Genomic DNA, 21,847 nt, shown 5'->3' with positions numbered 1-21,847 from the left:
GTTATTCGCAAAATCTACATTCCGGTTTACCCTGTCCCCCCTTCCCGAAGAGAGTGTGTAGACTCGCGTAGCCACTGGCTCCACGAGTAAAAAAAAAAGTATAACCCTCAGTACCAAAAAAGGTGGCTGAAGGTATGTGTGTTGTGTACCCGGTTTCCCACATGAAATAAACTATTGAAATAATGTGAAAAGAGCAAGTGTGTGTATTAAAAGAAAGAAAGTTAAAGTATCCGCCTATTCATATTATCAAGAGAAGTCTTCGTTTCGCCCCATAGAGAAGAGACACCTCTTTACCTCGCCGTATCGCACCAAAACATCTGAGGCCGACTGCTGCCTTCCCTTCCTTTTATAGGCCCCGCTAATGACCTAAACCGTTACTGGAAACTTACCGCTCCCCAACGGCCAAGAACTCAAACGTACAGGACATAGACATACACAATTTATAACATAAAAAAGGATCCAGTAATGATCGCATCATTACAAATTTGGTTCCAGAAGGGCACGGAAAAGTTGCTAAACTGGTGGTGAAGATGCCATTGACTAAGGATTAAATCGAGAACATGGGCCTACATATCAGCCTATAAATGGCCTGTATCTGTATCAAAGAAATAATAATGCTGAATCATGAAATATTGAGGAAAGAAGTTCAATTGGAGACCAAATAAGTTCAAGCAACATGAGTGCAGAGGAATAGAGCTAGAGATGTATTTTGAGTGCTTAGATAAAGAGCAGTGTCCTCCAGCTTGCCTATTAGTAGGCTTGCATAAAAAGATGCAATGTTTCTCACTGAAGAGGCTTCATCTATATTTATTTACTTTTGAAAGTGAATAATTGTAAGAATGATAGCCAGATGAACAAGTTATACTGAAAATTGTGATGCATAAGATGTCGTAACAAGGGTGGTGAGTAGCAAGACTAAAATGTTCCCTATTACATGTAGAATGTGATTAGTGTCTTAACCAAGCTGTGATATGAGCCTGTAGCTGAAAATCAACAAGATATCAGTATAATGGATAAATTGTATCCAGAAAGTTGAGTTATTCATCTCAGAAATACAATAAATGGATAGGATATTGGGAATGGTGAAAGTCAAGATACAGTATTAACATTCTTATTCGTACACATAGATTTTCAAAGAAAACGCTTTAATATCTGAAAGGAAATACACTCTTTTGAAATTGTTTCTTTACAATTCAATAACTAATATCATTAGGAACATAAAATCTTACCCAAATTCTGTATAACCAATGACAATAATAAATTTAATGAAACTGAAAGAGAAACATGCCATTTTTTGTGCAACTTTTCTATTCGTACACTTAGTAATATAAAAGAAAAAAGTATATTCAGAGCAAATTGACTGACAGTTCTAATACTTTGATGCATATCCTGTGGCTTTAATTACTGCTTGACACCTGTTCTTTATAGAATTAACCAGTTTCCAACATGTTTTAGAGCTTATTTTATTCCACTCGGCTTGCACAACAGTTTTCAACTCTTGTTTGGACTTGATGCCTGCTTTATGGACTCGCCTCTTCAAAATTACCCATAAATGCTCAATAGCATTTAAGTGTGGACTTTGAGCTGGTGTTTGTAGTACATAGTTTGGGCCCATTCCATATTAGCCAATTCATGTTAACTCACGTCTTATGCTTACTATCATTGTATTGTTGGAATCTGTAGATAGGGGCATGTCCATTTTTTGGGCATTCTGCTTTACATTGTTCTTCAATATGTCCAAATAGACATATGCATCCATGACACCATCAATAAACTGGATGGTACCAACACCTTTGGACGACTTACAGCCCCAAATCATTAATGACCCACCACCGTGTTTAACTGTTGGAACAGTGTTAATGTGATCATTGTATTTATTTGATTTTTTCCAAACACTATTTATCCCATCTGACCCATATATATTTAATCTTGGACTCGTCTGACCCATATGACACTATCCTAAAATTCCTGGTCCTTGTGGATGTGCTCTTTCGCAAATGAAAGTCTATTCCTGCGATTCACCTTATTTACATACGGCCTCTTTCGTGGTATTCTGCCATGATATCCATGCTTCCACAAGGCACGTCGGACAGTTTGATCACACATCATCTTGCCAGCAACATTTTCTACTAACTGTCGTAACTGAGGAACACTTAGTCGGGGGTTTTCTCGCACTCTATTTAAAATAAAGCGTTCATCACGTTTATTCAACAGTCTCTCTTTTGGTTTTCTCGGCATATTCTGTGTTGAACCTTCCTCTCTAAATTTGTTTACTATGTATTGAACTGTGGGGTGTGTTTTATTGACTGTTTGTCCAATTTTTCTTAACGAATAACCGCGAAGAGCCAAATTTATAATAACATAGTTCAGATCAGAACTAAGCTCCTTCATCTTGACCATTTCGAACACGCTGATAGATAGACAATAGGCCTACAACAATACCTACGGCAGCATTCCGCTTGACAGGGAGCGTGCCTGCATATTCAAACTTGTTACGAAGTTGCAAACTGCACAAAATCGCCCGAATAGCAGTGGTGCTGTATGCGAGGAAGATTGAAACTCTTGCCTGTATGAATAACAATGTTGCATGAAACCGCGTGTTTTTCTCTTTTCACACAAATTATATGCTCTGTTTATACACTTTGAACATACATTTTTATTGACATTTGTTGGTGAAACCTTCATTAACATTAATTTCCAGGTACATATGAAAATGATTATATTTACTAGTAGATATGACATTTTCCTCGGAAATTCTATATATACGAGTAACAATGTTACATACTGTACAGGGGTTTATCCAGGATTTTTCCCTTGGGGGGGTGCTGGAAAATTTTGGGGGGGTGTAAGTTTGGGGAAGTTAAGTGCATATTTTGGACCGTTTTAAAAATGTTCGCCCTAATTCAATTTCTTCAAGGATGTTTCTAGAGATTAATCACCCCCTCCCCCCACCTCTCTTCCCTTCACGTAACATTTCAGAAGAAAAAAAGATGTCAAATACAGGAAAAAATGGAAAATAGATTAATGTTAACATTTCAGTTTAACGTTTCGAGTATTGCTTTCCTTCCGATAATGTTCAGTACTTGATTTAATCAATCGTTAGACAAAACACAAGGGATGACGTTAAAAAACACAAAATTTTAACATATTATTACCAGGAATCATTTCATGCAATTCTTAAGCTAGTTATAAAGAAATTAGGAACACTTGCGCAATATTTTAACTGTATTTGTATCGTTCTTGCCGTAGGTGTAACTCGGAGTTCAACTTGGGGGTGCCAAATTGAAATATCAGTAACAATGCATTGCATGGGTGTGCTTGCACTTGCCTGTCTGAAGTAGTAGTAATAAATGCAGATATAATATGACTTAAATAAATTATGACACTGCCAGCGAAGCGAGCAAGAAAATTTTTAGAACTATTTCTTTGCAAACTGAGTATGCATATTATTAGTTAAACATAGCGACAGTATCCCATGATGTTTACTCTTTACAATCTTGCTTTGCTCGTTCGTTGAAGACTTCAATATGAAATTCCTTGACCGATTTCATTCAAAAGCAATATCAGGTATCTATCAAACGTGCAGCCCAACTTCCCACTATATTTTAACGTCTTCATGGCCATGCTCTAAATATATAGAGTTTCATTACTTTATTTCAGTTTGTGAATCATCGTTTAAACAGAGATTTGAAAACACCAGCAGAATTTGGAACTCACTCGCTACATAGAACTATTAAAATTATACATGCATATTTTCTGTTAGAACAGTAGGGGGCAGGGGACAGGGGGCATGTGGTGAGGTAAAGAGGACGCCGAAGGAGCAAAGCAAGATTGTAAAGAGTAAACATCATGGGATAATGTCGCTATGTTTAATTAATAATATGCATTATACCCTTACAAAACTTTGGAAAATACGCTTGGCGCTTTTGAGAGTTTATCTTTCAAATACTAAATGAGAGACTCTAGGGAATTAGGAGTCACGTGCCTCTTTGCCTTAAAAGAAAACGAAATAGCATGTGCAAATAAACGCATGGCATGTTAACTGCAAAAGGAAGAAAATGAATTTTCACTTCAAAATTGAGGCAATGCTTAATTTTATTTTCAATTATTTAAAAATTGAATAGCATTTATTTCACTATCCAACACAAAGAGCACAATGAACCAAACAAATTTTCTCTCTCCACGTTTTCCAGCAGGCAGTGGCAACTGGCAAGTGCCGTCGTGCCCTCACTGGTGTGCCTATGGTCAGATATAAATTTGGGACATAATGTAAATTAAATTTCTTTTATGTTTAATTCCTTACACTCAGGCCCGTAGCCAGGAATTCTTTGGGGGGGGGGGGGCAAAGTAAATTCTAGAGATGCAAATTTTTAATATATTGTGTCGGTCGCATTGACAGATATAGCAGGGTACACAGAGGTACTTGACACCTTCCCCAAAAGAGATAAGTAACAGAAAAGGGATGATATCTTGAAACTGCAACGGACAAAAAAAAACTTCGAGCAACATCAAATGGTATTTTTTCGATAATGACCTTTCCAGATTGCCAAAGAATATAAAGTTTAACATAAATAGGCTAATAGGGACTGTATCTACTTGATATTTACAGGTTGATAATGTTAATAGACGATTAATGGGCCTCTCTGAAGAACTGATTAAGGGAGCCCTTTATAAATCATGCTTCATAATGATTCCCTCTAGTTTCCAGTATGGAAGATTTTTCCACACAAAGGAATCAATGGAATCTAACGAGAATCCAACAACCCCATTGTGTTCTGTTATGCAAGAAAAATCGAATTAATTAAATAATAATGATTACATATTATCTACACTTTGATGAACTATGTAAAAATTTGTAATACTTTTTTTTTTGTACTTGGTAAAATATGGGTGTCCAACACTGATTCTATTTCCTTCAAAGGGGAGACTCTTGCATCACTACAGACAATGTTTGGTTACTGGTTACGTTAACCATTTTGCAAAATATTGTGCGAATTGTATTATATTATAGTTGAAATACATGTTTTGACACCTGACAAACAAATAGGAATCCCTTGATTGATCAATGACTTCTTGGATTACAGTGTAATCATTAATATTTCATATTAAGTTTCATAGAAAGAAATTGTTTTAATAGGGCGCTAATAATTTTACGGGGCACTATGGCATTCTCTTTAACATTTTTTTTTCATATAGATCGTTTGGTTCCCAGGGCTGACTCCCACCGCCCCATAGCTATGGCTCTGAACTTGGACTATAAGAATAGAAGGCATTGCGAGCAAAGCGAGCAAGAACATTTTACGAAATGTACTTTTATTTGTATAAAATTTGAAATCGAGAGGGGGGTAATTGCCCCTTGCAAGTGCCCTTGGCCTTCTCGAAGAAAAATGCAAGAATCTCGTAAAACCTAATTCCATCATGAGTATCCAATTGTCCTGCTATTCTTACATTCTCTTAGCCTTGTTTTTTTTTTTTTTCAATGTTTGCTTCACCTAGAATGGACTTCCTTCCAAGGTCAGGAGGGTGGGGGGACAATGCCCCCTGCCGCCCTGTGGTTGCGGCACTGTTTATGAGTGTCTCTTCATCAATTTCACATCATCATTCATTGTTGTGATTAGCTAGAAGTGGCAGAAAAGCAACGCTAAGTAACAAAAATCAAATATCCACTCCCTCTCTCTACCACATGAATCACTATTACCAAAAAAGAAATTTTTCCCTCCCAATCCTGATAACGACTTTATACTGAATCCCCCACACGTTTATAAATCACAAAATCAATAAGTGTCTTCGTTATGTTGCTAGAGTAATTGTAAAGATTAGTGAGAATTCTAGGCGTTCTGTATTTTTCACAGGGGTGGCAAAGCAGGCTATCAGGGGGGCAGTTGTCCCCTGCCCCCTCTAGCTACCTACGGGCCTGCTTACACTTCCTTTGCTTCCTCTGAAAAGTTGAATAAACTTAAACATGTCATTATGTCAGTGAACCGACTAGATACAAAGAGAAAGACAATCTTTACTAAAGCTATATCTTTGCAAACTGACAATAACTTTAATTTAATAGGGTACCAGTAATTTCACAGGGCACCACGACGTTAACGTTTTTCTATTTTTATCTGTTTTGCTTGTTCGGTACCCCATTTGTACTTAGCGCCCAGGCAAGCACCACACGTGGACCCTCCCCCTTTTACAACTCTCTTTCTAATAGTATCGTAACGCAACTTTATTTTAATTTCTTTTACAAAGGTAAGAACTCTTGGAGCCACAAAAATGGTCATCAACTATAGACGTGAATGAATCACTTAGGTTCTTCATGAAATACTTGCCATTTTATATCGAATACTCGGTCAGAAAATTTTATATTGGTACTTTATGAATATCGGTTGGAAGAAATTATACCTACATATAGTGTCACTGATTTTCTACTCACCACTTTCGGTTTCTTTCTGTCTGGTTTTTCATTTTCTCTATCTTCTTCGACAGTTTTACAGTCTAGTTTCAGACATTGTTATACACTAAACAGAACGACAACACACGAACGGAGATGCTACATTGAGACTGACCTAAGGCCAAAGGCATTTGACTGTTCTTTTCTCTACCGCTCCAAAATCATTCTTCTCGCCAAGTTACAGAAAATAGTGTTGCTAACCATAGTAACAGAATTCACTACAAGGAGTCAAACCTGTATCTTTTAATTTCTTCCCTTACTTTTATCGTACATTTTTCACATGAAAGAATTGAAAGGAAAATGTAACAAAATGTAAATTTCATTGACTCAGGGGTTGAATAATTGAATTTACGAATCTTAACGTATTTAAGAAATATATAAGGTATTCAAACGCTGAACTGTCAACACTGTGCGCGGAATGTGCTCCCTGTAAGGAGGGCGAGAGGTGAGAGTTTGACATTTTCCAGATGGCAGTGTCCCTTCCCCAGAGCTGACCGAAGCCTTGTCAAGGGAGCTAGTGTTTCCAGGAAATGGCCATGCTGCACATTCCACCCTCCTTCCTTGACACTTTGGTTTCAGTTGACCGAAAGGTCCATTGGACTATGCTCCTTTCTGTTAATGTTGAAGTATTGTTATTCTATTGTTGATATAAACATCCATATTTACACCCCCCCTGTAGGGGGGGTGTTCCACTTTTCTGCTTGGGGGGGTGTTCACTAAAATTTGGGAGGGTGTTGGGGGTGTGTGGATAAATCACTGATACTGTATACCCTCAAGTAGTATAGGCATGAATAAATGCTACTGATTGAGTTGGTGTTTTAAGTCCACTTTATGCACAGTAAGGCTAATCGGGACTAGGCCTACAGTTTATAGTGAAATCTGAACCACAGGGAATCTAACTTGGGACCCTCTAATTACAAGGTGACGACGCTACCACAATGCCAACAGGGAGGCCCCATATATATATATATATATATATATATATATATATATATATATATATATATGCTATTGTTTTGCTGTGATGAATATTGAAAAATCTAAGTTGTAGTTATGAAGGTGGAGATATCTAAGAACTGACATGAAGCTTCCAAGATAAATAAAGAGTTAGCGGATCCTTGTCGGCTGGGAGGATACACAGTGCATGCATCAAATGATCTGCATGAAAAGTCTATGATAATGCACCATTGTACTTATCACACTGTAATTCCTTAATGTTAAATAATAATACTTATTTCTAACAAATTGGTTTACCACCTTAGGAGAACACTAACATTTCATTTTAACACTTCGGTTGACTGGTCTGGTGGGGTCATGAGAATAATAGAAAGGGGGTAAAGGAATGTTAGTTTACCTGTAGAACTAGATGTGAAGATCGTCTCCTCTGATCGTAGATAAAGCACTCCTGAAATGAAACTACGACAGCACACTACTCCTTGCTGTAACTCCTATCGTATTAATTGGTAACCCGACTATAAATCGGAGGCAACAACTGTGTGCTCGATAGCTTTCTGATTACAACTGGGGTGAGAAATGATGTCTCAAACTATTTAAAGGGGGTTTGAATTTCCGATCGTTAGAACCATTGAGGCAGTTCCATTCTGCCGTTAAGGGTGCTTTTTGCAGAAAAATTTCATCAAGTTGTTGAAATTTGGCTTTCTTTAAAATTATTTTCATTATTGTATGAAATTTTATAATCACATGGTTCAATAGTAAAGTCATTTGCAAAGAATAATTTGTGGGAGTATCAGCAATAAAAATATGTCTTGTATCCGTATAAAAAGATGTATGCATCAATACAGTATGCTCGTCATGAAATACTGAGGAAAGTAATTAAATTGGTGATCACATGAAGCTAGGAATATAGATCTATGGAAGTATTTTGAATGAATAATTATAATTAATGACAACCAGATGAACAAGTTAGTTGTCACGAAATATGAAACTGTCAGTAACAAGACTAAAATAAAATTTGTATAAAAGTAATCTGTTCACATTCAGCTAAGATCCAGAGAATAGTATGTTATTGTTTAGAAGTGAAATGCTACATGATTTAAACACCACCTTCCTAACATTACACAGCACCATTTTGGTTTCATAGCCACTCCACAGGTTGTTTGCACTAACACTGTCAGGATTTTATCCATGAAGCAAGTTGTCCAAGTTATTTTGTGTCACTGTGGTAAGGACTTGCGGTTCAAAGGTTCAAGCACAAGTATGGGTGTCCCTGTGTGCATGACCCTGTATCAATTTCATCTAATCACTTATCCTCGCTGGCAGGATTAGTGAGGACACCAATTTTCTAATCATAATATTAGGGTGAATCAAATGAAAATGGAACAGGAGCCACAGAATGAAATCAACTAGGTTTATTTCAAACGTAATTTGCAGTTACACAAGCACTTGTCCCACTGTTTCACCAAGCGGTGAATACCCTGCTCGTAGAACTCTTTATCAGAATCAGTAGCGAACATTGTCCAGGGCTTCACTGTCCGAGTGGAAGCGCCGACCCTTCATTTTTTCAACAGACCAAACACATGGAAGTCACATGGCGATAGATCAGAGATATAAGGTGGGCACCCAAACGTCGCCAACGTGTTCTTTGTAACAGCTGACGTATGTGGTTGTGGTCGCATATTGTCATGCAGCAAAACCACTCCAGAGGACAACAGGCTGGGCCAATTGGCCTTGATTACTGCTCAGACGATACTGCTGCCCAACTGTCTACGCATATCATGTGCTTGCGCATGACTATCTAGGGTGAGTCCATTATGCAGTAGGGGTTTCCTTCCTTACCTTCCGCTCTACCTCTACGCAGGGTTGTCGCCACACACATACATAAATATAACCCAATACATACACTGTTCACTTTTAATTTGATCCACCCACATATACAGGGCCGTATCAAGGTTTGTGGAGGCCCCTGGGCAAAATGTTTTGTGGGAGCCCCCCATTTTTTTATTATTTTTACTAGGAGCTTTGTAGCTAAATATGTTAACCACCTATTTTCAGCAGTTGAAATGGTAGACCTGATTTTAGAATCAGTAGCATTCACAATCGAACATATTGCAGATAGGTTTGCAGGGAAAATAGTGCAGTAAAATAAACTTACAGGACGAAAATTGTAGCGCTATAGCAGCAGTAAAATTCTGCGTCTACAGTACATTATGAAGAGTGAACACCGTAACTACAATATGTAGTAAATACTAAGGGAGTTCAGATGGAAACAGAGAACTGAGTATAGACAGTACTTACATACATAATTTATTATGGATGGTATTATTTACAATTAAGAGTAAATATGTCACTACATATGCACGGTCCATCTACTGGACAATTTCCGACAGGTTCATTGTGGAAATTGTAGTAACTACACTTTCTTCAAGAAAATTCCCAAAGGTTTAACACTTATAGTAGACACTCTTTTCTTGCCTTTTGCACCGAAAATTCAACTACTATATCATCGGAAGTCCAATTCAGGAAGAAGTTCATGTTCAATGTTTAATAAACAAAGATTGGATAAGCGATCCTGTCCCATGGCAGCACAAAGCCTGTTTTTCACTAATTTTATTTTTGAGAAAAATCTTTCACCGCTGCGGTTTGTTACCATTAAGACCAAATACATACTAAAGAGAATTTCGACATTGGGAAATGTACCGTGGAACGGGTCCTTGCATACAATATTATACATAGACAGTTCCATTGGGATGTCTTCCTGATGTTTGACATTGCTACTGCTTACTAGGTGTGCAAACTGTATCAACTCATTCTCTAGCGAGGGTTCCAGATCCTCCTCGTAGATGCTCGCAAGATGCAGATGTAATTTGTAATGGAGTTGCCACTACAAGTTCATTTAGAATACTGAACCAGATCAGTGTAGACATACGACAATATTGAAGTTTTTTTGATTTTTAAAATACAACTTCTTATGTAATTGTTCACACGTATAGCCAGCTGGTTAAAATATAAATTTGGTGGATGCCTTTCACTGCTTCCTTTTGGTGGAGGCCCCAGGGCAATTGCCCCATTTGCCCATAGGTTAATCCGGCCCTGCTCATATAACACCACAAAGAAGCCGAACACATTTTCAAATTTTATCCAGTTCGGATTTTTAAAACACACTTTCATATAGTGTTAGTCATTATTTGTATATCATCATTAACAAATCATGCATGAGTAACAAGTATCATTTGATACTTATTAGAAATGCTTATATTAAGAGCAAAACACGTAAGAAAAATAATATTTCTATTTCTTTCCATCAGACAGTAATATAAATTAACTTTCACAAGGTACCATGTCATAAGTAGACTGCTCCACATTTTTACCCTCTTGTGCCTCTCCCACACACCTTCCTCCAGAAAGTTATTGCTTGCTTGAGGTCATTATTTGGACTGTGCTGGCACTAGGCATCCTGTGTTTAACTTAGTGGCGAAATCTAGCAGAATGAACAAAATGAATCAAAAACAAAGATTTATTGAGGAAGAAAAAATTTAACTATCTATGGAGTGATCAATGTATTTCCATTTCAGAAACGGTGCACTGAAACAAGGGTAAAATAACTCGGGGATAAGTTTTCGTTACCATTTGCTTGCCATTTCTTTTATATTTTCCATTCTTCCCCTTGATACCTCAAAGCAAGAAAGACTGCTTCCTCAGGTTCAGGTTCGACACAGAGGGTCATTTAGTGAGACAGTCCTTTCACGGGAACATTTTATGACAAGCAATTCAGAGAGTATTTGCGACGCAGTGCGACCTTTGTAGTGTCTCCATTCAAGCTTTGTGCTGGTGTTCCTTGTTATTTGCCAAGACGTTGCTTTCCTCAAGAAAGTGACATTGTGTTTTATTCTAGGGCTGACCGATACTTGAACATTGCAATACTAAAAATTTGTTCAAAATATTGATCACTATTGGTGTTAAGTATTCTCCAATTATATCCATCAATTTACCAAGAAATTTGCTTTAGAATATTCAAGAATTACATCAGAATATCAAAACAGATGTTATGTAATCACAAAATGCATTTTTCATGCAAAATTGGTGCAAAATTAAAAGAAAGTTTGAATTGTGCATAATTTCCAAGATAATTAGACTCTGCGAAAATGTTGCGCGACATTTTTTCGACCCCGTGAAATACCAAAATGCCGGAAAAGTATCAGCTGGTATCGGTAAGTGAATTACAACCAGTACTTTGCGATATCGATGGTATCGGCTCAGCTCTATTTTATTCATATTTCTGGCTGTGAGTTTAAGTAGGCACATAATGATACCAATAATATGATGTAATAATAATAATGCTTTTAAAATTGATATTATAGTTAAATTGAAATTCTATCATCAAATTTAGTAGTATTTAGCATAATTCTAGCACATTTAGCAGCACTTTACTTACACAAGTGATTGGCAACCCTCCTCGAGTTGTGAGAGAAGAAAAAAAGAATTAGTGTGACTTTCTGTGGCAATTTCGAAAATTGTGCACCTCTCAACTTATCCATTAAAAAAGGAAACACATTGCAACACTTGCCACACATCAACAGATACACATTGACCGCAGCAACCCGAGACGAGATACTTGCAAGAACACAAATCTCCAAAGCTGAAGCAGGGAGAAATTTTAAATCTCAGAACAATCAGTTGTTACGGAGTTCCATGTGTTGCTTGACCACTCGATGTAGTCTTTGATTCTATCTTTAAGGGAAGGGTCATTTGCAACAAAAGGTTTGAATCAATGGTTTCTAGGAACTCAGGGCAAGGGTAATAACCTCAAGGCAGGCAGATTACATGACTTTGGTTACAAACTGGTAAGCAATGAAAGGGTGGAAATGTTGGTGTTCTCTATTTGCTTCTTAAGATTTTTTTCGGAATAGCAAGTTTGTTCCTGGTGCAGTGTTTCCGGTTCTCTTCCAAACTTACCAGAAAATTATACAACCTTCGTTCAATAAATACGGTGAATGAATTGCTGGTGTGCGGTGTAGTTGGTACTACTGGTTGATTGTCAGGTCAGTGAACCCCTAGGTCTGTCACTCATCGTTTGCAAAGTAGTGTGGCTGTCCAGACGTGTAATTTGTGTGTATGCGTTGTGGAAGTAAGGTGCATGGCAGCAACGCTGTTATGGGTGAAATGGAGCAATGTACGAACGTGAAATTGTGCTTCAAACTTGGGAAAACGCCAAGGAAATGTCATGACATGCTGCGCCAGGTGTATGGAAAAAGTGTGTGTACGAGTGGGACAAGTGATTCCGTCAGCTTCACTGAAATCCAAAAAGGTTAGGTGCAAAAAGTTGCGCATCAAGACAATGCTGATTACCTTTTTTGATGCTGGAGGGATCATTCATAAAGAATATCTGCCAGAAGGCACGACATTGAATGCGGCCACATATGTGAACATTTTGGATCACCACCTGGAGATAATCAGACATGTGCGCCCCTAGTATACCGAAAATGGATCCTGGTATCTGCTACACGATAACGGACGCCTCCATACCACCATAATCATGCAGCAGTTCCCAACACATAATTAGGTTCTTGTACACCATCACCCCCCTTATTCACCAGATATGGCCCCTGCCTTTTCCCTCACTTGAAGAAACACTTAAAAGAACAACGGTTTTCGGACATTGCCAACATCCAATGCAATGTGAACGCTGAACTCAACCGCATCCCACAGGCTGCCTTTGCCCAAAGTATGCAAGACCTCTACACGCGTTCTCAGAAGTGCATCACCATTGGAGGCGATTATTTTGAAGGACAATAAGCTGTATTCCTGCATACATGTACCACCTTTCCTGCAAATAAATCATGAAATCATTCATTCAATCTTTCACCGTATCTATTGAACACAGGTTGTATATAACAATAAAGGATAATTTTTAATTAGTCAAATTTTTGTTTTGGGAGGGGGCTAAGCCCCACCCTAACGATGTCCCGGCCATCTATAATTATAAATGGTTTAATACTATTTCTGAAAAAAAATCAAAAGTAGGAAGTTGTGGTTTGATTCATTGATTGAGTTGGAATTTTAAGTCCACATTATGCACAGTAAGGCTAATCGGCACTGGACCTACAGTTTAAAGTGGGATCCGAACCAGTATGTGCTTCTGTGGGGTATCTAACCCAGGACCACCTGTAGTTTGACTGAAAATCTGGGCCCTGGCCGATCTTAGCTAATTGTGAACAACTGTTGCAAATAATTTAATGATACTACAAATGTATTTTTGTTTATTACAGGGTGAGAAGGCTCCTGGAGGTGAAGGTGAGTGTAATTACTTTTACAAGCTTAATACAGAATTATATCGCACAAGTGATTTCTCACTCCACAAACCACAAACTACACAAATCCAGTGTTCGAAATGGGAATTTTCACAATACGAAATGCTTTACTTTCATTAACATGCTGTTGTATTATCAACAAGTGTTCAAAATTAAGAATGAGCAGAAGAGGGGGGGGGCACTTTTTTCTTCTCCACTTTCAAGTTTCTAAGTATTCTGATCTAACAGAAGTTATTTCAAATAAATAAAACGAAAAGTGCAATATCAGAAGTATATTTATAAAAACTACAGTAAACTTGGGGCAGAAAATATGACATATTTGTAGTTTTCCCAGGATTATCATTGTAATTAACAAATATTTGAGATGCTAGTTCAGACACTAAAAACTGGATTTGGTCAATCGTAATAGTAACCAGTAATTAGAGATGTTTGATTTTTTTTTCCTGCATAGTATAGCATTGGTTGATTGATTGATTTAGTTTATTTTACTTTGCATTTTGTGCCTCTTGGCTAATTTGCGAAGATTAGGATGAATGATGAAATGATGAAATTGATGAATGGACATTCACAAACAACCAAGCCCGAGCGGGATTCGTACCCGGGACCCTTGGCATCGCAGCATGTGTTGACCACTTGGCTACAGAGTCCGGCAGTATAGCATTGGCCAGTCACTAGAATTTACGTGGATGTGAGTGGTTATGGAAGTATCACTTTTTATTTACTCTGGAAAATTTTCACACAATGGAACTGCACAAAGCACATGCACAGCAAACAGAAAAGGCAGCAAAAATAATATGAGACCATAAATACCAAAGTATGATATTAAGATGAAGTGAATATATTTTCATTCTGCATGAGAAATACACAAAAGTCTAAGCACATTTGTTCTTATTATTTTTTATAGCCACTACCTAGTTTAATGATCAATGTAAAGAGGTATTTTAGTCACATTAAATACTCCAGAAGATTCACAGATAAATACATACTCTTGAACATTTCTTAGCTTGACCTATATTTGTGTACTTTCATGCCTTGTTTGTTTACTAAGCAATTCTACATGAGCAAAGTGTGCATGCATGTAGGAGTGTTCTATAACTTTCAGAAAAAACTGACAGAAGTGCAATATTTTTCTAAGAAAAGGGTAATAAATAGATGCATGCAGTGTCAGATAGGATTGAGATAGTCATGATGATATAGCAGGTTGAATACGGTTGTAATATCTATATGGATAAGATTTCTTATATTCATTCTGCTTACTTTCTTCTTATGGTTGCTACCAAGTAAGTTTGAATTCCAAGCCCTAATTTATAGTATTTTTTCACAATTGCTAAATTTTAAATATTACTTGGTAATATAGTAAAAACAGAAAGGAATATTTACACTCAATCACTGATCAACTTCATTTTCAACCATCGATGCACAAGGTGATTTACACAAGTAATGAGGTACATTTATTTTTTTAACAATGGATGATATTCAACTTGACGTCATCACGCAGTGCACTTTGGGAAGAAACATGAAGTTGGGCAAACAGATTCACACATGTTAAGGAAAGCATATAAGAATCCCTTCTTAAAGCGAGAAATATGCAATATTTTACAAGTACACATTCACATCATATACATACACACAATGCTTACTCAGCATTATTTCAATACAGGATCTAATCTGTTTGCCTGAAATATGGCGGAGGAGGGCGATTTCATGCAATGAATTGTGGGGAAAGTTGACAACTGAACATCATCCATTAATATTTAATTTCTGGTTCTGTAATTGTATATTTTGAAAATAAGGCATAAGATTAATAGCAAAGTAATATTTTGTTCTATTTATTTCAGCCGCAGCTTAATCAAAAAGGGAGCAACCATCTTTTCTCCTCTTCTGACATCAATAATGCAGTGAGTGGAGTTTGTTACATGAGAGTTTAAGCATAAAAATTACATACAAATTTGGTTGGGAAGAAACACATTACTTGTAATGCAGTTATTCTTTTTGCGTAACTTTAACTAGTTACTTTTGAAGTAAGTATCTATAACTATCAAAATTAATAGTTATTTTTACGGTAACTATTCTGCATATTTGAAGCAAATTGTGGTTTGTTTTTTAAAAAAGTAGAAGCCATATTTTGAGTTTTCTCGCCTCTATATTTTTATAATACTCACTGTGCTAAGTACATGGTGATCCAAAAAGAAATTAACCAAAATACTGACCACTTAATACTTTGCAGTTCCTGTATACCCTATTTTCTTTTACAGGTGCAGCAGTGCCATGATTCCACTACTTTTTCACTGGTTGTCATATCTCCAGTATATTACCTGTGTTGCAGTGGACAGTACCTGTTTGTGTACATACGTTGCAATTACTAATATTATTTCGTTAATGCTATGAACACCATTTCTAATCTGATTAATATGAAAGCCAAAAATACTATTCATTGTTCACAGAGTATACTGTAACTACGAGTTTGTATCAATAAATTTTATTTGTACTGAAAATATTATTGTGTTTAAACATTTTGTATCTACGAGGGGTCATTGTATAGTTTGTTTAACTACAAGAACAAATTGAGGAAGGAAAAAACAAAACCTTGATCGGGCATAACCTTCTCAACATAAACCCTGGTCAGATTCGCACATTTCTCCAACACAACTCATAGAATTCAGCAGACCGGGATGAAAACAAACACTCCATCACATTACCAATGTCGAAACAACTAATCTGCAACAGTTTCTTCAATACACATATTTGATATGTGTGTTCAAAGAAGTAGAAATGTTTTCTAGAGTTGCAAAAAATGTTTTTTTGAATGGGTGATGTGAATTTTGGCTTTTTTGTCAATTTTGGTTAACCTATTTAACTTGCAGTTTCAATTGAAAATTCAGAGATTCTTAATGATTTTTCGGAACTACAGAGCTTTCCTTGACATTTGCTACGAGACTCGGTGGCAAGAGGCCCAGCATCAGCGCTCATCTTTCCCGGTGAACGGGTCCGCGACAGTCGCTTATATTAAACCTCGTAAAAAAGTAACAGGGTCAGTTCTGAATAAAAGTGGAAAGAAAAATGGGGAAATAAAGTATACAAAGACAACCCGCACACCATCTGTGAGTTAAAAGAGAGTATTGTACGAAAAATTGGGAGAATTACAGTAGACGAACTTGCACGTGTAAATGCCAATTTCCTTCGGAGATGCCAGGAATGTGTTGCAGCAGAGGGACATCATTTTCAACACCTTCTGTAGTCAAGGTTAGTACACAATATGAAAACTGTAATTTTAATAGCCGACTCTAGTGACTGTCGCTGACCCCTCCACTGGGAAAGACAAGCGCTGATGCCGGGCAGCTTGCCGCCGAGTCTCGTAGCGAATGTCAGGGAATGCTCTGTAGTTAAATAAGTTTACATAATGAAGGAGCCAAGAGATAGATAGATATTGGCCATTGTTGCTACTTACTAATTTGTTTTTGCTATACATTTGTATCGCATTGTCTTGTAATCAAGGGGTACAGGACAGGGTTCAATCCCCTGTGGTAATACGCCTAGTGGTTCGGATTTCATTTTAAAACTGTATGCCCAGTCCTGATTAAGGCATCTTACCATAAAAAGGATTTTAAACTGTCATCTGTTTCTGCCAAATTTAAAGGTTGATGTCACACAACATGAAGCAGATATTAATATCAAACTATTAGATGTTTCAGAACAATTAAAAACCTTACTATTCACAATAGATATGCAGAAGTACACCTATTATGTAAAAACCTGGTTTAATACTTAAGATTAGAATGCTATTACAAGGAAGATGAATATTTAATTTGACCAGCACAGCTCAAATCTACTTAAAACTGCAAGTACTGTTGTTGGAAAAATGCTGGCTTACAGGAGGCAAGAAAGGAGTAAAGAAATAGAAGAGAAGGAGAACAAAAAGAGTGAGAGGAAGCAAGGAAAAGGTAGAGAAAGAAAGAGTTCTCTTTCTTTTGTTCCCTCTATCTTTTTGATACACACACACACACACACACACATAAATATATACAAAAGCTGTCGCAGAGAAGGTGAGACTAATTCCTGTATAGGAAAACAGCGACCTCCAATGGCTAGCAAATATACTAGGGTGAAAATTTGGTTCATTAGCTGCCAATTAAGACCAAAATGAGCGCAATAGGTCAAAAAGTCATGACTGCGTAGCAGTTAAAAGACAAGCAGCGAACTGAAGAGAAGTTGTGCTGCGGTGATCACTTCTTTGTTAGTCATGAAATGACGACCACGTAAAGCGGCCTTTAAAAGTGGAAATTGCCAAAAGTCGCAGGGTGCAAGGTCCGGGTATGCTGAATGCGGGAAAATTTCAATTTTTCTCTTCGTCGCATAATCCTGAAAAGCCTGCGCGGTATGCGGGCATGCGTTATTGTGGTGCAATATGGAGTTCTTCAAATGTGGCCTCTTTTTTGCTACGTGCTGGCGCAGAGTATCAATGACTCCTTGGTAATACTGTGGCTCTACTGAGTCTGTCTTGATCGGCATATGTCTGTTGACACATTGCATATGTTTCCGCAGCACTTTTCCCTAAATGCCAACAAAATTTTATGGCATGTCGCTGTTCATCTTGAATACTCATCGCGACAAGCAATGTTATGCACAAAATCCTGGAGGGGTAAATGAAACACGTTCCACGTAAATCAACACAGCTGCTCACTAACGTGGTTTCGCAACCTGTGACAACTTGCTATGGAAACAGAATGAGTCATCCTAGACGTGACTAGTGCCAAAACCATAGGCAGTGTTGCCACGCCAGGAAAAACCTGTCTCACCTTCTCTGCGACAGCCTTTGTATATACAGTGTATCAGAAGTGATAGAGCAAATTGAAGCAGTGAAAAGTACACGATAGTAGAAGCAAAAAAGTATCTGTAAACATGGGGTTGCAAACAAACCATTTGAGAAATAATTGCGAATGTATGGTTACGATCTGCCACTTACTTGATTGTTTGTACACATCATACGCCTGTTTCCTTGCGCACTCTTGAGTTTTCTTTAAAACTGAACACTGCAGAAAGGGACGTTGTAAACAAACCATACATCCTTTACAGGATGGAAAGCATAACAGGCATGTCACTTGTAAAGTGACAAGCATACCCCATGTTTACTGGGACTTTTTGCTTCTACTATTGTGTACTTTTCACCACTTCAGTTTGCGCTATCACTTCTGATACACCCTGTATATCAAAGGTAAAAGTACACACATGCCATGTAGATATATGGGGTAATGTGGAGGTAGAGCTCCACATATTCTTCCTCTCGATCATGATGTCAGCATCACACCTGGCCATCTTCACCCCCAAGGGCATCTTGTAATCAAGGGGTCCGAGGATCAATCCCTAATGGAGACACAGTGGTTCAGAGAAAATAATAAAAATATAATAACTCATGGCACAACAGCCATCACACTAACTTCCGGCCTCACTCCCACCTGGCAAGGGAGGAAATATCCAACCAGTAACGAACCCTCAGTTGTTGCATTGCAGGTTTGCGTGGCAGGGTTACGATACTCATTCATAGTTTCCCAATTTTCTCACAATTGTGGTGGCCACCAGACCCATACACTGGTCGAAATCTCAGGACAAAAGCTGTTATGCTTCCCCCCAGGAGATTTGAAACTGGGCACGTCTCAGGGATGGAGTCCAAAGCATGATGCCTTATAACGAACGACCACAGTGGTTCAGATGCCATTTTAAATTGTAGGTCCACTTCCAGATAGCTTATCGGAGAATAAAATTAAGTCAATTCTTTTCTTAATAAAAAAGAGGGCCTATTTTACCATTTTCAGCCAATCCAGTTCAGTTTCTGACTACCATACACTGGACCAATGTTTCTCAGCCGCGAGACAGCAATCTAGTTCTAAGTCCTGGCATAATAATTAACAAGCCACAAGAGGTGGAAAGTGATTGACAACTAATTTAATGTTTGTCAACAGTCCTAGATACAATCAGAGAAAGAGAATTATTACATATTTTTAAATTAATGTTTAATTTAAGGATGCACATTAAAGTTTAAAAAGCAAGGTATTTGCAAGTAAAATTCTTGGGATCAGCGCATCATGTTAAAAAAAGAATTGCAGCCTCACAAAGGTTGAGAACTACTGCAGTTGGCAGTCGAAATACATCACAACTTGCTCTGTTGGCAGGTTTTGCATGTCAAATTATACATGATACACTTGAAAGGTTAGAGAAATATTTTTTACTGGGTGTAGATAATAAATGTATTAAAAGATGTGGCAGCATTTTCTTTCTTTTCTCTTTTACTTGTTTTATGTGCATATCCGGATGTCATATTCAAATGTTGAAAATTATATCACACTATTAGATTCCATTTACAAAAAAGAATATATACAAAACTAGTCTGGGGGGGGTTCTGCAGTACTTATGTTCTCTGTATTTACACCACAATGTTTTACACGTTGTACAATATGTATGTATAATATGGGATGTAGTTTTATTATTTATATATTATGTGCAGACAAAAACGGTATGCTCTTTTTTTTCAAATATGGAATATATAGTGACTAAATTACAAATATTTGCTCAGGCTCTCTTTCGCTCTCGTTTTAGTAGTGTTTTATTTAAATGTACTTATCTCTTGGCCTCCAATAAAAAAAATGGGTAAGCTAAACAGTCATAAATATGGACGTATTTATTTGAGCAAGAGAACACACGTTGCAATTGTTGTTGCAGGTTTATTTTACTTCACTTTTCTCTACATTTGATTATCCTGAAAATGAGGATGAGTGATATGATGATAAAATTGATGAAGGGACAAAGAAAAATCTAGGCCGAGATTTAAACCCGTGACCATCACGCATTCTTGTTCGTATGTGTTGGACTCTGCAGTGAATAATGAAATAATTGGGAATGAAAAATGTATCCCAGAACTCAATTCAAATATATATTGAATTTTTGCCACCTCCCATAACTTTTTGTAGCTGTATAGATTTAATCGCGATAAGTAGCTAATGAGCTTAAGTCAAGAAGGATTAAATTAAGCGGGTGAAGGGTGGGTACAAAGAAACACTCATGCACAGGCCAGGGCTCGAGCCCAGATCCTTCAGTAACGAGATCATGAGATGGAGATATTAGAGAAATCAAGCAATGCAAAATATTGGAAGAAACATTAATCCAACATTTCAAAAATCCAACTGAAAATTACCACTGAGGAAAAATGCAGTTTGTTTTACTGGTACCTATGTATCCAAATAGTTAGACCTTTCCACTCATCTTTGTTGTTGGCCATCCTCCATGGGGGAGTGTAAAGTGGTCCCAGATCGGTACCCGGTGGAGGCACATAGTGGTTCGGATTCCACTTTAAACTGTAGGTCCACTCCCGATCAGCTTTTCTGTGCATAAGATGGACTTAAAACAAAAAATCAACCAACCGTGGGGGAGTGATTATCACAGCGTGCTACGACACCTGGGATTCCAGGTTCAAACCCCGACCTAGACATGGGTATTCTTTGTGTTTGTCCCTTCATTAATTTTATTGTATCATCTTTGCAATTAAGCAAATGTGATAAAAAAAAGTCAAAAACCAAATCAAATCATTGATTGATTGTTTGATTTGGTTTATTTTACTTTGCTTTTCCGCTACTTGTGGCTGATCGCGAAGATGATACGATAAAAACTGATGAAGGGACACACACAAAGAATGCACATGGCCAAGCCAAGATTCGAACCCAGGATCTCTGGCTTAGTAGCCAAATCAAATAGTTTTTAATTTTCGAAATGTACCTTTTTTTTAGTAGTCACTCATCCTCTTGAAATCTTTTTCTGTCTTTGGCGTTCTTTCCTTTTTTAGGAATACTTGGCCCTAAAGGAGGAGGGGTATGACAAACACCAACCCCCTTGGTAAGGTCACTCATTTCTACCCCAAGTGTCAACATCACTGCAAATGTCACAAGCTGTCTAAAATAATTCAGATGTTAAGAAACTTGTTTGACAATGTGTAGATTTGCTTATGTATAATGTACAATGTCGTAAAAATATCACCATTCAATATCACCCCGGAAAAAAAAACCTTACAGTGTGATTTACGATTTTAAAAGTCCTGTATCCATGATTCCAAAGTAATTCTTAATAGTAATCTTTATTTACACATTGAAAA

At 37.4% G+C, this 21,847-nt stretch overlaps 1 protein-coding gene across 9 annotated transcripts in view; it reads left to right on the top strand.

Moving 5' to 3' along the window:
- The window catches only part of wupA (troponin wings up A), a 108,985-nt gene extending 92,780 nt beyond the window's left edge, over positions 1–16,205 (top strand). For 8 of the 9 annotated variants that reach the window (XM_083134082.1, XM_083134080.1, XM_083134081.1 and 5 more), the window contains 3 exons: positions 13,669–13,693; positions 15,549–15,608; positions 15,966–16,205. In XM_083134082.1, coding sequence (XP_082990208.1) covers positions 13,669–13,693; positions 15,549–15,559 — 36 coding nt within the window. In that variant the 3' untranslated portion in view covers positions 15,560–15,608; positions 15,966–16,205. Of the gene's footprint in view, positions 1–13,668; positions 13,694–15,548; positions 15,630–15,965 lie in introns of all 9 variants that reach the window. The other variant, XR_014442876.1, reaches the window with a different exon arrangement.
- The last annotated feature ends 5,642 nt before the right edge of the window (positions 16,206–21,847 follow it).

The sequence above is a fragment of the Lepisma saccharinum genome, chromosome 13 (assembly GCF_977018435.1).
Source record: "Lepisma saccharinum chromosome 13, izLepSacc3.1, whole genome shotgun sequence".
In the NCBI taxonomy this organism is placed as follows: Eukaryota; Metazoa; Arthropoda; class Insecta; order Zygentoma; family Lepismatidae; genus Lepisma; species Lepisma saccharinum.
Note: the sequence above shows the minus strand (reverse complement) of the source record. Positions and strands in the feature narration are given on the sequence as shown.